The sequence below is a fragment of the Oratosquilla oratoria genome, unplaced genomic scaffold, assembly GCF_046742065.1.
Source record: "Oratosquilla oratoria isolate Oo_2021 unplaced genomic scaffold, ASM4674206v1 SCAFFOLD87, whole genome shotgun sequence".
In the NCBI taxonomy this organism is placed as follows: Eukaryota; Metazoa; Arthropoda; class Malacostraca; order Stomatopoda; family Squillidae; genus Oratosquilla; species Oratosquilla oratoria.
In genome coordinates, this window is record NW_027467751.1 from 432,498 (window position 1) to 451,795 (window position 19,298).

The following is a 19,298-nucleotide window of genomic DNA, read 5'->3' on the forward strand; positions in this document are numbered from 1 at the left end:
AATAAAAAATAAATACTGGAAATAATAGAAAACTAAATTTCCAAAAAGGTTAAGAAGTCATCAATTCTCCTCCAAAGAAAAAATCTATAAGAGATGACTGAAAAAGAATAGTATTAACATTTTACATTTGGTCCTCGCAGGGGCACTTTTTCAACCACTCCCTTTGGGAGGCGCCGCAGGCCAAGCACCCCTGACATACCCAGGCCGGCGAAGCCGGTACTTGTCTTTAAATAAAAAGGATGAGATGACCTTTTAAGGAACCGCCAAGAGATATTCGATACTTTATTATGTGTTCACATACAACGTGTGTGTGTGTGTGTGTGTGTGTGTGTGTGTGTGTGTGTGTGTGTGTGTGTGTGTGTGTGTGTGTGTGTGTGTGTGTGTGTGTGTGTGCGTGTGTGCTCGCACGCGCATGCACTTACATCTTCATATATTTCTATAGTATTTACACAAATATTATGCAATCTGTTTATCAATATGCACGTAGGCATATTTCAATATAGCTTCATTATAAAGAGGATGGAGAAGACAGTCTGAATGCAACGACAAACTGTATTTCATCATCTTGTATTCACAAGATTTAATGTATGAGCAGATAAGACACTTGGTTTTTCTTGTACATTTGTGCAGTCTGAGGTAAATCAAAGCAAAGTTTAAATCATATCAACATACTAAATAATTTCAGGATGATAACGATATGACGTCATGAGTTGACAGCTGTAAAAACAAACAACATGTGAAGATGCAGCCTTTATTAGTGCAAATTTTATTTGTACTTGATGAAATTGTAACAAATGAAGCATCGTTCTAATAAAAGTTTTTATTCTGATAGATTTGTCGATAAAAGCCAATTTCATACAAATTGACAGACATAAAATGACCTGTCCTATTACGTTCATTCTGTCTCAATAATGCGTCCATGGGTCAACATGGCTGACATTTTCCTCGCTTCTTGATGACGTCATATCGTCGGCAATCATTTCAAAGTGAACAAAATATATATCTTTTCATATTCAACCCGTGGTTTGGTGAACTACAGATGTTGGATGCTTAGAGTACATCATTAGTGAACATTCTAAAGTGAAATGATATATTTCTATATACGAGAGTAACAGGCGAGGAAAGGTAAACTAAGATGGGTTGGGAATAGATTTATTGCTCTAACGTTACAACCACCTTAGTCTTCTTCAGAGAGCTTAGAAGAAGACTATGTGGTCGCAACGTTAGGGCAATGAATTTATTTCCAACCCATCTTTGTTTATCCTCCCACATCTATTACTCTCTCATTTGTCTTAAATGATTTATGAATATTTTTATATCTGGGCCGTGGTGTGAAGAACTGCGTATGTTCATTACTTAGAGTACTTTGTACGGGAAAAGTACCCCAAACTCGCCTCGGTAGTAGTTCGGAAATCGCTTCCTTTCGAGCTGCAATGGAAAAAGAAATAAAATTCGATTAACATTTCCGAAAACAATGATCAATCTTTCTGCACTGATATGTGTACAGTACGTTTATGAAACTGGTAGAGAACCTTTCAGACATTAATCCTTTTAATACGGGAACGTAATTTATCATTTCTGTTTTGGTTAAAGACGGACGACTTCCTTGAGGATTATCCGAGTGATCAGAGTTTCCTACTAAGGGCTTTTGCCTCTCAGTGCCATAACCCCCCCCACCCCCACTCCCAACCCTTAGACTGCGTTTACACCAATCGAATCGAACCGATTCAATTAATGAAGAATCAACACCGATTCATGAATCGTCTTGATTCTTCATGAATCGATTTGATTCGCTTTGTGTAAATGCAGTCATAGCCATGGACAGAAACTGTGACTCTTGTTTCTGTGTTGGAGAGGTCCACTAGGGCAGTGGTTCCCAACCGCTGTGCCACACGCGGCACCAAAGAGTACCGTGAGATCAATTAAGGGTGCCGCCAAAATTCGGGTCAAAAATAATTTTCGTATTACCGACACTCTCTGTCATCCATTTTTGTTCATTAAACCAGCATCAGTGTAAAGATGAGTATTTTCATATTATCCAGGGACAAAATTTTGTTACACTGATGTTGAATCAACGAAATACTGACAAACTAGAATTTAGATTTCTGATAAGGGTGCCTGGGGACTTCTGAAAGGCTTGGCAAAGGTGCCTCAAGCCAGAAAATGTTAGGAACTACTCCACTAGAGGTTCTATGATCAGACTTGCCTTCACCCATTTCCTCTCCTGCTCAAGTTTGTCCTCCAAAGGCTGGTAGTGGTGCGTGAACTCCCGAAGTCCTTCGAGGTAGATTTCACGCATCGCGATGCAAATCAAAGCTCCTGTCAAGAAAAAGAAAAAGAAAATATTTATAATTTTTGGGAGTGATGGGAGTCCTGCCAAGAAAAAGGAAAAGAAAATATATATATAGTTTTTTTTGGAGTGATAGAGTGATGCCAGATTTTATAGCGAATCCGATACGAGTCTCGATACTGGATTCTAAACTTCCGATTCCGATATGAGTCCCGGTACTGCATTCTAAACTTCCGATTCCGATATGAGTCTCGATACTGCATTCTAAACTTCCGATTCCGATACGAGTCTCGATACTGCTCTTAAACTTCCGATTCCGATACGAGTCCCGATACTGGTACAAACTTCCGATTCCGATACGAGTCTCGATACTGCTCTTAAACTTCCGATTCCGATACGAGTCTCGATACTGCTCTAATCGTCCGATTCCGATACTTGTAATAATTCTAATTCATTTCTATTTCCAGATCCTGCAGGTTAGTTTGGGAAATAAAAATTTCTGAAAAAAATACATTTATCAAGCATTTATCGGAATTGGAAGATTGTAGCAGTATCGGGACTCGTATCGGAATCGTTAATTTTTTTTTTGTATTATCCCATCATTAATCTTTTGTCTGTTTTCAGACATCCATGTAGACATGACCATCTGTCACTGGAAACATCGTATTTACTACAAATCTTCAGACAATAATGCAGACGAGACCTCACCCCCACCCACCCCCTCCATCTCTCCCTAGCCAATATATATATATATATATATATATATATATATATATGTATGTATATAAATATATATATATATATATATATGAGAGAAATACGCTAATGGCAGGGCGCCGTACAGGTAATTTACGGATAGCCGAGTACAGCGGGTTCGAGCCCCGCATGCAACTGTCATAAAAATTATCGATATATATATATATATATATATATATATATGTATGTATATATATATAATCTCGTCACGTATCTTCAGATCTTGATGACTAACATTGGCGGCACACTAAGCATGCTATTTGCTTTTACTATTTCGTTTGAGTAGAAACGACTTCAGTTACAATATTCTAGTCTTCCGTAAGAACATCTCAACAATGTCTCTTAACATTCGTATTCTAGGTTCAACTTCTCTTAGTTCGTCATTCAGCTTCTCACTATAATATGACGCAAGAGTAATTTGACATTTGGAAATTTGAAGAAAGAAAATCGTAACCGAAGTCGTTTCAACTTATGATATCATAAACGATTTGTTGACATCGTAAGTTTACGACCTTAGAGATGTACGACGCTTTCCACATCAGGCATTATGCTGTAGTACCCAGAGATGAAAACGACTGTTCAGCATAGAACGCAATACATATGCTGCACAGAATACGTCTTGTATTTTGGTTAATAGTTTACAAAATAGAACACCTCCCTTATAAGGATGGGGTGGATGGAAGAGAACTGAAATGTCTGAAAATGTACTGAAAAATAAAAGTAATATATAATGTCAAGGTCGGAATAGTCATGTTACTGGGATATGCTGTACAGAATAGTCTAATACTTTGGTTAATAGTTTACAAAAAGAACACTTCCATTGTTACGATGGGGCGGGTGGAAGAGAACTGAAATGTGTGAAAATATATTGAGAAAGAAAAAAATATAATGTCAAGGTCGGAATAGTCATGTTACTGGGATTTGCTGCAGGGAGAAAACGTGACACACGCTTCAGAAATGATGCAATTAAGAAAACTCGCTCACTTCACGTCATTACGTAAATGAGGTTCATTCAAATTGAATAGTTAACAAAGGCTGCGGTTATGACTACTGGAAGAATGTCACTGTCAAAAGCTGGAAGATAACGATAGCTGAATACAGAGTTTCAGTAATATTAAACACGCAGCCCAACCTCATCTGACAACGGTCACCGTGTACGAGTATCACAGGTGGGCAACCTTTTTAGGTGTGGGTGCCAAAATCAGCATAATCTTTGATACAAAATGTTCTCGCGTGCCAACAGAATGACATAAATTATAAGCCTACATAGACCCCAATCCGCGACCCAGCGCATTGTGCGGTTACCATTGGTTATACAAAAGAAGTTGAAGATTTATTGGTTATTTGTTTTAAGGTGAGCCCATGGTTTCGCGTGCTGGAAAAAGGCGTTAATGTACCAGATTTTGCACGCGTGCCAAAGGTTGCCCACCCCTGCCATTTGTATCTCAATGGGAAGCAACGATGGACTATTGACTGTCTTATTTGAATACTATAATGGTAATGATAATGCAAAAATTAATAACGGATATAAATATGATGATATGGTTTAACGTCACAAACTCCCCCCTATCGGAAGGCTAGGACGGTGCCCCTCACAGAGGACTTTGTAGCATGGAATTTACTAAACCATTCCCTTGGTTCAACTTCGCCGATGGCAGGGTTCGAGCCACCATCCCCTCAACCTTCGCCGCAAGTAACGACCCCCTAACCCTCTCAACCAGCGGGCTTCTAATATGACTTGTTACAGTTGATGTCTCAACTAGCGCCTCCTACTGACCTGGTCTGGCGACACGAACCATCTCAATTAGGCTATCCACGGGGGCGTGGCCATCAAGAAGACCTCCCACAATAACAACCACATCGTAAGTGTCTGAAAAGCAAAGACATGGGTCACTCTTCTATCTACATATTTCAAGAACCTGCAAAAATAAGAACATTCTCATAAGAACAAGCAGATCGAAACCCAAAGTCTAACGACATGAAAACATAAGAATGGAGGAGAGTGCAAGAGGCCATAAGGCCTACACTAGGCAGTTCCATGACCCTTACCACCTATCATCCCTATCCATAAGATTATCTAATCTTCTCTTTAAAAAAAAAAAAAATGGTTTCAGCACTCACTACATTGTCACTAAATCTATTCCATTTGTTAATCACCCTTTTGGTAAACCAATTCTTGCCTATTTTCTTCTTAAAACTGAATTTGTCCATTTTGAACCCATTATTATGAGTCCTGCCCTGCTGTCTTAATATGATGACCTTGCCTGCACCACCCTTGTTAAAGTCCTTGACCCATTTGAATACCTCTATTTTGCTGCCGTCAGGCTATTCTATTCATCACCGTGACATCAACTCTGCAGCGAAGAGAGCAAAGGCTCGTTTCACACGCACCGTCTTTTCGCCGTGCGCCGTCCACGACACGACGTCGTGCTCTCAAATAATCATGGATGTCTATGGACGCTTTTACACGTGGTTGGGGTCGTGACGCACACACACACACACACACACACACACACACACACACACACACACACACACACACACACACACACACACACACACACACACACACACACACTAATATATATATATATATATATATATATATATATATATATATATATATATATATATGTATGTATGTATTTATTTATCTATTTATATATTTATATATCTGAAGTATATCGCTAGTAACAGCGAGGATCACATAAACTATTTCCGACAGTAGATTGGCAACAAGCCAGGTCTCGGTTCGATTCCCGGGGCAACTGTCATAAATTATGTATATATATATATATATATATATATATATATATATATATATATATATATATATATATATATATATATGCAAAGTAGACCACTTGGCAAAAAGGAAACTAACGAAGCAGAGCGCTTTCGTATATTACATCTTCAGTGCACTGAAGATGTAATATACGAAAGCGCTCTGCTTCGTTAGTTTCCTTTTTCCAAGTGGTCTACTTTGCATAAGTGAACACACGTACCCGTGTTCTTATTAGCATATATATATATATATATATATATATATATATATATATATATATATATATATGTGTGTGTGTGTGTGTGTTCTTACTCGACATTGTGCTTCAGTGCATTATTCAGTGCACAGATGAGTTCTCTGCCATACGACTACCTACTTGAAGGTAACGATGTTTCCTCCTTGCCCAAGAACTCAACAACTTTATTGGTGTACAATCCCGTCTTTTCCAGGATCTTCATCATCTCTTTGGAGGGATCGAGAGCATCGAAGTTCCTGTTGGATCCACAAAAGAAAAGAGGTCAAGGTCAAAAGAAATGAGGTCAAAGTGAGTATCTGAATTTTAGACCAAAACTAAAAGTTTCCCTTTCCCATACTCTTACACACGTCCATAAACTTAAGAACACACATAACACGTGGCGCAGTTGGTAGAGTTCCCGGCTGCCACTCCGGAGGTCCGGGTTCGAATCCCAACCAGGGCTGAAATAATTTCAGTATCGCTGCAGTGTTGAATATATATGCAACACTGGCTTAAAGCACCTTTGATGATTATTATGGAGAAGGGTTAGAAAGTCATGAAAGTGATTTGCGCATATAGGGGCTCGAACTCAGACCCTTTGTGTACCGAGGCAGGAACGTTACCTATTGCTTCACGCGGACCAATTCCTTGCAGGTTTTTCATTCACTTCATTGCACTTCCTCCTCCTTAGTCTTTCCACAAGCTCGCTTCCTTCTGGTATCCAACAGATTTTTTTTTTTTTTTTTTTTTTTTTTTTTTTTTAATTCTCTCCTCATCCATCTTTTCTAAACGCTCAAGCCAACTTAACTTTTATTTTTCAATCTTACTCCTAACTGGGGAAGTTCGCTGGCTGAGCGGGTTAGGGCGTCGGTACTTGCGATGAAGGTCAAGGGGATGGTGGCTCGAACCCTGCCACCGGTGAAGTTGAACCGAGGGTATGGAGCATTAGATTCCACGCTATAAAGGGGCACCGTCCTACCCTTCCAATTTTTTCTTGTGTTTTCATTTCTTACTCGTCTCGTGCACAGATGTGGACACGATTCGAAGAAATTGAAGTCCGGTTAGCGATTACCGAAGAAACGAAGACGACGTCGACCTGGACCAATCGCAAATCTCTTTGAAATTTCAGCAGTCCGATTATCCGATTCGGTTGAGTGTGGGTTAGTCCGATTATCCGACTCGATCATGCGAATCCGATTAATCGGGTAATCGGATAATCGGACTTCCGAATCGGACCACCCTCCTCGTCTTGTGCGCTCTCAATCAGTTCACCTTTAGTTTATTTCTAATAGGAGCGGCAGAAATGCGAGTCCTACGCCTCATTAAGGGAATAAGAAGGAGAGACCAGAGGAGGAACTTGTCCAGGAGGAGCTTGATGTGGAACCAATATTAACATTTGTGGAGAGAAGTCAGTCGAGATCGTTTGGACACGTGATGAGGATGGGCATAGAAAGGTACCTCAAAGGCAGCGTTTCTCAATCAGGGTTCCCCGGAACCCTAAGGTTCCGCAAAAGGTCCCTCAGGGTTCCGTGAGAACAAGTGAGATAATAGACACGGTAAAGGAAACATGGACTGGAGGTGAAGCTTTTATTCCTGACGTTTCGTCTATTGACTTCCTCAATAAACTTTCTCTTAAGCTTTGAGAAAGTCGATAGACGAAACGTCAGGAATAAAAGCTTCACCTCCAGTCCATGTTTCCTTTACCGTGTCTATACAACTTGTTCACATGGATTTTCAAGTGAGATAAGCTAATGCACTTTTGATTTTTTTTTTTTTTTCATATACGTAATATAAATAAACACGCACGACATATTCTTGGTTATTGGAGTAATGTAATACAGACATCATCCTATCTAACCTATTATTACGATGAAAATAAAATGAGAAAGATATGGTATATGTTTTTTGTTTTTGTTTTTTTGCGCAGGGGTTCCTTGAGACATACAATTTATTTTAAAGGTTACGCAAGGGTAAAAAGGTTGAGAAACGCTGCTCAAAGGCACCCAGAGGGACAAGGCCAAGAGGGAGACCCAGGAGAAGATGGAGGGATGGAATCAGAGAGGCAATAGAAACGAGAGGAGAGACAAAGGAAACGATAGAAGATGAATAGATGTACAGAGATCGAATACAATGGAGAAACATTGCGAGGCATCACAACTGACAAGCCAACTGCCCTACCTGGAGTATGGTGAGAAGAAGAAGATGAGGAGAAAGGAAGCTAAAAATAAAACCAAGTTCAACTCATGCGTTAAAATGTTCGTAAGACCTCTCGAAGTATTTGAGTCTTTTCCTCTGATCTCTACAATCACTCGAGAATGACTCCAGCCCAACCTGGATGAACCACAAACTATCGTTCTGATTTCCCTCTTCACTGAACAAAAGTCAGTGATCAACGATTGAACGAAATGAGCTCTTAGGCTACGTATGACGTGCGGTAGAAGTACATGACAGCAAATGTTCGGTAAAATTTTTCTTTTTTTTGTCGTGAATATATATTCTCTATGGTTGTCCCTGACGAGCCATATTTGTTACTGATTTAAGAATATTGATATAAGGGAGAATATGAGTATTAATGTAAGAGAAAAGAGTATTAATATAAGAGAAAAGAGTCATTTTTAAACTTGGAATCTTTTTGCTTGTAGACAAAGAAACTTTGTGGTTTAATACAGACCAGTAGCTTCGGTGTTAGCAATCTTAGATCTTAGTCAAGATATTTTTGCTTTGTGATATCTTCTTCCTTGACGGAGGAAATGAAATGAAGATTCAAATAATTTTGGAAAAGGGCGTATTTCTAACCTCTGATGCAGGTCATCGTTACATTTTTTGTTTACGAGTTGTCGATTGGATGACAAAATAATTCCAGTGAAACAAAATTCGTTCAGGATGCTCGCTGGGCGAGCGGGTTAGGGCGCCGTTACTTGCGGCGAAGGTCGAGAAATTGGCGGTTCGAGTCCTGCCACTGGTGACGTCGAACTAAGGGCCAAGGTTGATGAAATTCCACGGTAGAAAGTCCTCTGAAAGAGACACCTTCCTAGGCTCTCGTGAGGGAGGAGTTTGTGACTTTAAACCATTCTCTCATTAAAACATTTGATCTTATCAAGCTTAATAAGAATTAATCGTATACAAACAACTTGAATTCCATAGGAAACAGTATTCGAAGTATCGCTTACAGTGCAGATCAGCTTGTGGACCGCTACAAGTGACGTAATCGTAAACACACGCCGCCATATTAGAGGACAAACCACGAGGGAGAAAGATCTACTGATGCTTATGATTCCCTGTTTTTCCATACGTAAGAGGCCATTAAAAGGATCAAAATATATTCCAAAATATCAGGTAACGAAGTTTCATTGTTGTTGGGTTAAATTCTTCGTCTACGCGACATGAACAAGAATAAGATAGCGCGAGTCTTAAGGAAGACTAAAACTTTAATATTTAAAAATATCAAGCAGAGCTGGGCGCGTTCCTCGGTGCGTTCCGCTTTAGCTTGGCCGCGGTTAGCGCTCCCAAACTATTAAAGCAATGTAGGTGCTGGTATTGTATATGGCCTACCTTATGAATGTGGCCCACGAAATATTTCTTTGGTATAGTACGTGTCCTACCGGAGTTTTATTTCGGTATTAACCTGTCTCTTGGGCTTTAATAGTTTGGGAGGGCTAACCGTGGCCAAGTTAAAACGGAACGCACCTGAGAACGCACCTAGGAACGCACCTAGGAACGCACCTAGGAACGCACCCAGCTCTGATATCAAGAGACATATTTTCTCCTAAGCAGAGAGAGAAGTTTACCGTAAGGACGACCGTAAGCTGCCAATTAGTGACTCAGACATTGACTGGGTGAAGACTGTTTATCTCAACAAAATAATTCACAAGTTTGATTACACACTTACTTCGGTAGTGTTTACTCGTATTAGTCTCAAAGGACTGAAGGTAAACAGCATTCTCAGGTCAGAACAGGCAACACAGTTTTTACTGCTTTGTTTCTAATTTCTTTTTAGTTTTTGTCAAGGAATATGAATTTATAAAAAAGTAGCCATCAACAGGCAATTTCATCTAACTATATGGGTGACCTTTTATTGGTGTAGCATTAAGCTTAGGTCAGCGTAGTTCCATGACAGTATAATCGAATACCAATCCAACCATTATCTAACCTAAATAAACTTTGGTAGAAATACAGCTCTTTTTTTTTCCTCCACTTACAAACATCTTTTTTGCTACTCCTTTCATTCAGGGACATACTATTTACCTACAATTAGGTAAATACAAAACATGCAACCGTGACACAGAACCCACCTGAAGCCTCGCTTATATAGTTCTTTACCCATACGTCCTGTCCCGGCTGCCAAATCAAGGACCCTCGCCCTCACTCTCTCTTCCTGGGGCACATAAGCCTTGATGTACTCTGCTGCAGCCTGAGGAGCTTCCAAACGCTCCACTACCATGTCATCGTCGTAGGCACTGGCCCAGTTGTCGTAGCGTTGGATGACATCTTCTTTGGATTGGCAAGGTTCGAATTCCTTGCCATTCATGATGTATGGCTTCAAATTGCGGCCTTCAATCATCTTAGTTATATTGGTCTTCGCGTTCGGTGTGTTTCCAGTTGAGTCCTGGAAAAGAATATAGTAGTACATCACTGTGGGACTACTTATAGGTTTTTTGTAGTTAGATCCTAGAAAAGAATACAGTATTATCACTGCGGGACTACCTAAATATTTTTTTGCAGTTAGGTCATCGTCATCATCATCATCATCGTCATCATCATCATCATCATCATCAATCATCATCATTCATCATCAATCATCATCAATCATCATCATCATCATCATCATCATCATCATCATCATCATCATCATCATCATCATCATCATCATCATCATCATCATCATCACTATCATCATCATCATCAAATCACATCTTTTTATGGTTTTGCCTTTATCAAATTCGATTTTTACTGCTGCGTATACTTCTCTGCTACGAATAAGATAAGCAATGGTATACGGTTTTATAAGCAGGCCATATTACGTGAATTGTGTGATAAAGCAGTAGAGAAAATTTTTGTATTATTGCCTGCAATTTCTTCAATACAAAATAATACATATACCTGTTTGGTAAAGGCGACACACTAAGGATTTCTATCTAGCATGATACTTGGTTTTGTTACTTCCTTTGAGTAGAAACGACTTTGGTTACGATTTTTTTTTTTTTTTTTAATTTTCCAAATATCATATTACTCTTGCATCATAGAGTGAGAGGCTAAATGACGAACCGAACTAAGAGGAGTTAAACTTAGAATACGAATGTTAGACACATTGTTGAGATGTTCTATATCCGGCTATGGTTATTTCGTAACCGAATATTTTACTTTTACAAGGTTTTAAGTAAAACCCTAACGAAATCCCTTTTATAGTTCTTTTTACAAGAGACAGGAGCGCATAAGCACAAGGCTTACACAAAGGTATAACTCAAATCCCACCTTATCGGCACAGCTGACTGGCCTAGTTATACAATTACTGTGTATTCAGTAATTCTCCTCAAGTTAGGTAGGAGTTATATATATCCATCTTTTCTATAATATTCATAAACTTGGCGTTATACAAGTAACTTAGTCATTCTCAGTAAATGTTTCTTGACGTGGTGTGTGGTCAGTTGGTGGTTCTTATGTCTTGCTGTGAATTGTAAAGGATGTTATAAGTATGTTTACAGAAATGCAGAAAATGTGTCATAGTCATTCGTCACAGGCTAGTTAACTCTGTTTCTTGTCTATCTGATCGATCAAAATATGACTGGTGGGCATATCTTTAAACATATGCTAATAAAAACTTATTTAATAGAAATATATGCTAACAAAACGTTGAAAAAAATGAATTTCACATTTAGTATAGTTGGGGGTCAGTTCTTTTATCGTTTTCTCTTCCAGTAGTGGTACCTAGCAACAAAGAAAACCAAAGATTTCTTTATGGATGACAGAATAATTTATTTACAATTGTATTGATTACGTTTATGGTCAATCAACTCCAAAGTTTCGTAAGGTAGCCAGTCTCTGTATTTCTCTATCTTATTCATAAGAGATCAATTTCTTTTGAAGACTTTTTTCACTAACAAATCGTCGGAAAAATAAAAGTACTACTTTATCTTTTAATTATTACTATATTCAATGACAATGTTCTCATCCTCATTCTTTCCGTTTTTGGAATGAGTATAGGTATCGACGACAAAATTGGCACGTTCAATATAAACTTTAACTTTGGAAAATAAATAACTCATGAAATACAAAACGCAAACGAAGCAGTAACCTATATTATCAAGGATTGGTAGCTGAGGTTAGCACAATATAGGAAATGAGAGAATGTACGCGTCATCAAATTATGTTGTCGTCGTTGTTGTTGTTGTTGTTGTCGTTGTTGTCGTCGTCGTTGTCGTCGTTGTAATTGTTGTTGTTGTCGTTGTTGTTGTCGTTGTTGTTGTTTTATTTGTTTTTGTTGCTTTTGTTGTTTTTGTCGCTGTTGATGATTCTAGTTTACCAGAGCTTCAATACTTACGGGCGCCCTCTTTGAAGAAATGTAAGATGATTATTTTGTCGGCATAATGTCTTCCTTGACATTTTATCATTATATATATATATATATATATATATATATATATATATATATATATATATATATACATATATATATATACATATATATATGTATATATATATATATATGTATATATATATATATATATATATATAAATATATACATATATATATTTGTGAATGTTGAGAATTGTTGAGAACATTGGATTGAAAAAGTTAGGGAAATACTGGATTAGATCTACCAGCTCTCTAATCCAGTTGTTTTTATTCAGTTAATGTGAAGCCACAGCACTGAGAAGGTCACTATCTATATATACCATGAGACGCACTAAACGAATTTTAGTATGTCTGGCAACAAGCTTTGTTCTTATGCGCAATCCACACTGCCTTCCAGGCAGTCTGGAGCATTGAATAGAGTCCATCATATCATAAACTTAAGGAGATATCACCTCGTTACGACACGATGACAATAAATTACGAATTTTATTGTGTTTAGTGCAGATCAATTTAGAAACTCCGCCCAACAGCAGAAAAAAAAATTAAAACCGTTGGTGACGGCGTAGCAGTCCAGCATTCAACTTGTTTTTTGCTACTTCGTTTGAAGACAAACGACTTCGGTTGCAATTATCTAGACTTCCATAAAAAACATCTCAACAATATGTCTATCATTTGCATAGGTTTAATTTCTAGTTCGTCCTTCAGCCTCTCACTATATGACGCAAGAGTAATTTGACATTTGTAAACTTCATAAGCATAATATTGTAACCGAAGTCGTTTCTACTCGAACGAAGTATCAACTGCAAGCAGCGTACGAGCGAGAAAGAACTATTGCGTAGGCACCTTTGGTGAAGAGGAGGAGGGAGATGAGGAAGTACCCGATTGGGTTTTACGACTTATTGTAAGAAATGCCTCCCAGTTTTTAGTTCTTTTCAAAATTGGAATGAAAAAATATATCTTTTTACGTGTATACAACAATAGATAACCACTAAGCTTGTAGAAAAATATATATAAAATTCTCACAAATACTTTCGTTCAAACCATGATGTCAATACTTGTGTTCTGAGGCGACATTGTCATATAATCGATACAGTCTTCTGCGCTTTTAGAGAAAGGTTAAATAATTTTGGTTGTTCGTTGGTGCGATGGGCTGGCTTGCATTTAGGCAAACTGGGTTTTGTTCAATTAGTTTTTGTTGAAGTGGATTAATTTGGGTTGGATTCAGTTGGGTTGTGTTGAATTAGACTGCGATAAACAGACTTCGGTTGGATTAGATTGGGTTATGTTAGGTTATTCTGGGTTGGGTTAAACTGTGTTGGTTGTGCACTAGTCACTTTGAGTGAATTCTAACGACATGTGCGCCGTCCACGACACGACGTCGTGTCGTGGACGGCGCACGGCGAAAAATCGACCCGTGCGAAGGAGTCTTAACATATTGAACACCCTCTCCATTTCCATTCTACTATATATTGGCGATTATGATAACAATGTACGTAATAGTTACTGTTTTAGTGAAATATTGTGTTCTTGAACAATTTACTAATGCATTGATTCCATGACACAATAAGCACATATAGTTCACCAGTTATTGTCGACGCGTTACCATGGACAAATTAACTTTGAGACTTTATAATCACCATAACATGCATAATGCACACAGAACAAATGCATTGCTCACGAATAACAGCTAGGAAGCGTACGTCACCGATAAAAGGATTAAGGTAACAAGTAATTAACCATATCTGGGGACAGGTCACTGACATCTAGCTGTATGTGTGATCCACTTGTGTTGCGTAGTCCAAATATGTGACACGCAGTTACCCGAGACCCTGGTGGTCGCAACGTTAGAACAATTATCCTTTCCCGGCCCATCTTCGATTACCCTTCCCCCGCCTACACTCTGAATTCTTTAAATAGATCTATGTAACTGGTAGATGGTGACAAGTCTATGAGAAAAATACCATGTTGGGGCAGTGGGCGAGATGCAGGGATGACCCGTCATCCAGGAGGAGCCAAGAAAAGAGGGAGGGAGGGGGAGGGGGTGAATGGGAGTGGAGTATGTGGGGAAGAAAAGGGTGTGAGTGGAATTATGCCTTTTGACATTGGCTACCTTTCTTTTCAGAGGGGAAAAGCCCTTGGTACATGTGTGTGTGTGTATATATATATATATATATATATATATATATATATATATATATATATATATATTCTTCCCTTGGATAGGGTGGGCATAAACCAACTTATAATTCTCCATCTTATCACACGACGTTTTGTCGCTGATAAGACATCTAGTATTTCTGTTTTAAAGATACAATAAATATTTATGATACTACAAGTTTGAATCACATTAATGGTTGGACACATACAAGATTACATCTAGAAATCAAAGCTTAGAATTACAATTAAGTTTAACATATTGAAAATACATTTTTAAATTTAACGAAAAAATAACAACTACAAGCTTTATAGGTGAAATGTTTAAATGGCTGGCGGCTCGTTTAGGAAGGTGTGAGGTGATTAGCAGATTACCCTAGTCTAGTCTAAGTAATTTGGGAGTGAAGCTCCCACGGGCTTTTGATGTGAGCCCGTTTGGAGGGTGATTGTACATATGAGTGTGCGTGGCCCCAACCACACACACTCATACATTCACAAGATGAGCACACGTATATGAAATGCGCATGCACATCTCAGTGAATGCACCCTTCTCAATATAACTGAGTACGGATACATATAAATGGTGACATCTAATAACGTATATAATTGTAAGGAAAAGAGGGGGTGATTCAATGTATGAGTGTGTGTGGAGGAGATTACCCGTGATCTCTGGCCTTTTAAACGGTCCATTGACCTGATGAGGAGAGGGGTTGTGGGGAGGAGGAGGAGAGAGAGGGAAAGGTGAAGGGGGAATGGGGTTGGGTTGTGCCGAGGGGGAGGGGGAGGGGGAGGGGGGAGGAAGAGGCGAAGGAGTGCATTCTTTGACTGTACAGGGGTATATTAAGTGTTAGGTCGTATTGCAAATTGATGAAGGGGGCTTTTTCTCTAATGTACATGGCCTCTAAAAGTTGGAGCTGGAGTTTTTATGGTGGCCTATGATTTTGGTATGTTTAGATATTAATTCCCTAGTGATTCCAATGTTGTGGTATTTCTTTAGATGTTCCTTTATCGCCCCTGTTTGTTGATGATACAATAATCTTCTGCCTAACGTGCATTGGGTAGGACCAATATAACTAGCTGGAAGTGCAAAGTCTTCCTCTGGACAAGGGAATTCATAAATTACATTGGTCTTTTGCAATGCCTCTGGTTTGAATATGTTATTCTTCATGACCAGTGAAGATGTTTTGGGATTTTTATAGTATATGATGACTTTTATTTCATCATCCTTTTTTACGGGGTGGCAATTTCTCTTTCTCAATTTCTCAAACTGCTTTTTCATCTTTCTTGTACGCCTCTGTGTAAGTATTATTATAGAATATGTTTATCTGGGGTTTTGCTTGGGGTTTATCATGGGGTTTGTCCTGGGAATAAAATCTATGAAGCATTTCTTTTGATATGTTGTCAAAATCAGTATTAGAATATTCATTGTTTATGAGCATTTGTCTTATGTGCTTAAGTTCATTATGTAGAGCTTTCCATGATGAGCACACTAGTAAAGCTCTTTTTATATAAGCTCTGGTGACACCTTTTTTGTAATTATCTGTGCATTTCCCGTTTCCATTCATGCATTTGTTTAAGTCAGTAGGCTTCCGGTATACATTCATGGTAAATTTGTCAGCACTAAATCAACTAAAGACCTAGAACTATTAAGATACCGCCTCCAAGAGATTTCTGGACTCTTTTACTGTGGAATTTAACAATAATGGAATTCCCCCCTTCCTAGACATATTAGTATACTCCAAACCCAATAAATTTACCATAAATGTATACCCAGAACAAACCCCAAATAGCGGCATACTCATTTCTCGTTAGTATGCTCCTTGATTTTGCTACTTCGTTTGAGTTGAGACGACTTCGGTTACGATCTTTTGTTCTTTCTTCAAATTTCCAAATGTCAAATTAATCTTGCGTCGTATAGTGAGAAGCTGAAAGACGAACTAATAGAAGTTAAACCTAAAATACGAATGTTAGACACATTGTCGAGATGTTTTTACGGAAGTCTAGAATATTCTAACCGAAGTCGTTTCTACTCAAACGAATTAGCAAAAGAATGCTGGCTTAGTGTGGCTAAAGTTAATATCGATTGATGAAGAAACACACACACACACACACACACACACACACACACACACACACACACACACACACACACATAGAAATACAAGAGGACACGGAAAGAAAATCAAGAAAGACAGCTACAGAAGAGATCTGAAAAAGAACAGCTTTCCTCACAGAGTAATAGACAGTTGGAACAAGTTAGACGAGAAAGTGGCGTGTGCAAAAACAATACATGAATTTAAAAATAGTTTAGCTAAAATGAGATATGAAGACGGGACACCACGAACATAGCTCCCCCTCCCGTAAAATACAACTAAGTAAATACACACACACACACACACACACACACACACACACGAATGATCTCTGTGCAATACGGACGCGAGCGTCTACCTACTCACTTTTCTGAGGGAGTGCATGGATATCCGGAGGCTCGTGACGACGGAGTGAGCACTGTTCGTGTGTGTTCGATAGGCTGCACGATCCGTACTACCGATAACGACTTCAAGGCTGTCGGCACCTGCTTCCACTTGCTGGATAACCTGGATTTGGGTTTACCTCAGACTGCGACCACGAGCCAGATCGAAGAAGCTGTACTACTGACATTTAAACTGTTTAGGCTGAGCCCGATGCCCTTTCTTCAAGGGAGAATGGAAAGGAGGGAGGGGGATTGGTAGATACACACACGCACGCACACACACATACACACACACACATACACACACGCACGCACACACATACACACACACACACACACACACACACACACACACACACATACACACATATTTAAGAACAAACTAGATGTTGAGAGATACAAAGACGGGTCACTACGAGCATAGCTCTCCTTCCCGTATAATACAACTAGGTAAATAGATACGCACACACACACACACACACACACACACACACACACACACATATATATATATATATATATATATATATAGAGAGAGAGAGAGAGAGAGAGAGAGAGAGAGAGAGAGAGAGAGAGAGAGAGAGAGAGATTAGTACACACACACACACACACTCACACACACACACACATATATATATATATATATATATATATATATATATATATATATATATATATATATATATATATTACGCTCACAGAGCGTCAGACCTGATACAGTAGGTACTTTCTATATGTATACATAGAATACGTGACATGCAGGACACGTTGCTACGTACAGTGAAACTGTATGATAATAATGTACATCATGTAAGATGAAATATATTAGTAATCAAGGTGTGGGTGTCGAATTAAGAGAATATCTAAATTATTGTCAATTAAGAGAAAGTGACACACATGTATTAAGTCTTGGCTTTGGGGCAACAGGTCTTTCACTGAGGGACATTCGAGGCAGTACTGGTGGAGACTGTTGGCGTTGGGACGGTCGCACGGGTTGCAAGTGGACTCGTGTGGTACGTCCCCCGCCTCAGAGACTTGCTACAGCGGTCTGTAACCCAGGCGAAGCCGTGCAGTCACGATAATGTGTCTGTGAACGATGAGTCCGTGCATGTAATTCATCGGGAGAGAGAGACGGAAGTGGTCGTAGTGTTGTATTGATACGCTTTGTGCGCGCTCTCCATTCATGCCGTGTAGAGTGGTTAGAAGAAGGGCATAGTGTATGATCTGCCTGTACCAGAAGAGAGAGGGTGTGGCGTCGTCAGGCAGCGGCAATCCACAGGCATTCTTGGAGAGGAGAACTGCCTTTTCATTGGAAGCGATTCCAACGTGGGAAGGAATCCACATAAAGCTAAGAGAATGTTCTTGAGCTGCAACTAACTGCTGTAAGACGTGGTGGATAAGGGGGTGGTGTATGGGTTGTGGAGATGAAATGGCCTGAAGGGCGGACTGGGAGCCACACATTACCACGCCATTCACTCGTCGCTGACAGAGTAGGTTAACAGCTAGCAGGAGTGTCAGTAGTTCCCAACACGTAGAGTTGGACGAGTTGGGTAACCTGCGACCAACCCAGCCTCCCGGGAGGGAACTCCCTTGGGTGTCTCCACATCCGGTGCGTAGACGGTGCATTCCGCGCTACCGTCTGGCTGTAAGGATCCTTCTACGTAGAGATGGTGCGCGGCAGGGACGGAGGAAGACACTGAAGTGATGTATTCCAGGGTTAATTGTTTCTGGAGAAGCGGTGGGTCTATCTTTGAAGTGTGTATGGATGTGACATGAGGTTGTGGAATCTTCCATGGGGGCGGTCCGTGATCAACATCGGTCATAGGGAGGTCAATGTGAAGACGCTGTAAGATGGAGACTGTGTTAACGAGGGTGTGGACGCCGGGACGCAGCGGGGACAAGTGAAGCTCTTTGGACATGGGAATAGTGCGGCAACAGATAGAATGAGTAGAGGTACTTGACACCGAAGGAGATTTTGGAGTGTACTCGCTCGACAACTGAAGAAAGATTAAGTAAGTTCAATCTGCA

General features: G+C 39.5%; 1 protein-coding gene across 1 annotated transcript; it reads right to left on the reverse strand.

Moving 5' to 3' along the window:
- Positions 1-375: 375 nt before the first annotated feature.
- On the reverse strand, positions 376-17,414 carry LOC143024073 (methyltransferase-like protein 27). Its single transcript, XM_076182804.1, has 6 exons — positions 17,254-17,414; positions 10,359-10,672; positions 6,208-6,323; positions 4,824-4,916; positions 2,207-2,319; positions 376-1,428 (listed from the first exon to the last, which is right to left on the reverse strand). The coding sequence occupies exons 1-6, from the start codon at positions 17,269-17,271 to the stop codon at positions 1,357-1,359; spliced, it is 726 nt and encodes a 241-aa protein (XP_076038919.1). The 5' UTR covers positions 17,272-17,414; the 3' UTR covers positions 376-1,356.
- Between the last annotated feature and the right edge of the window lie 1,884 nt (positions 17,415-19,298).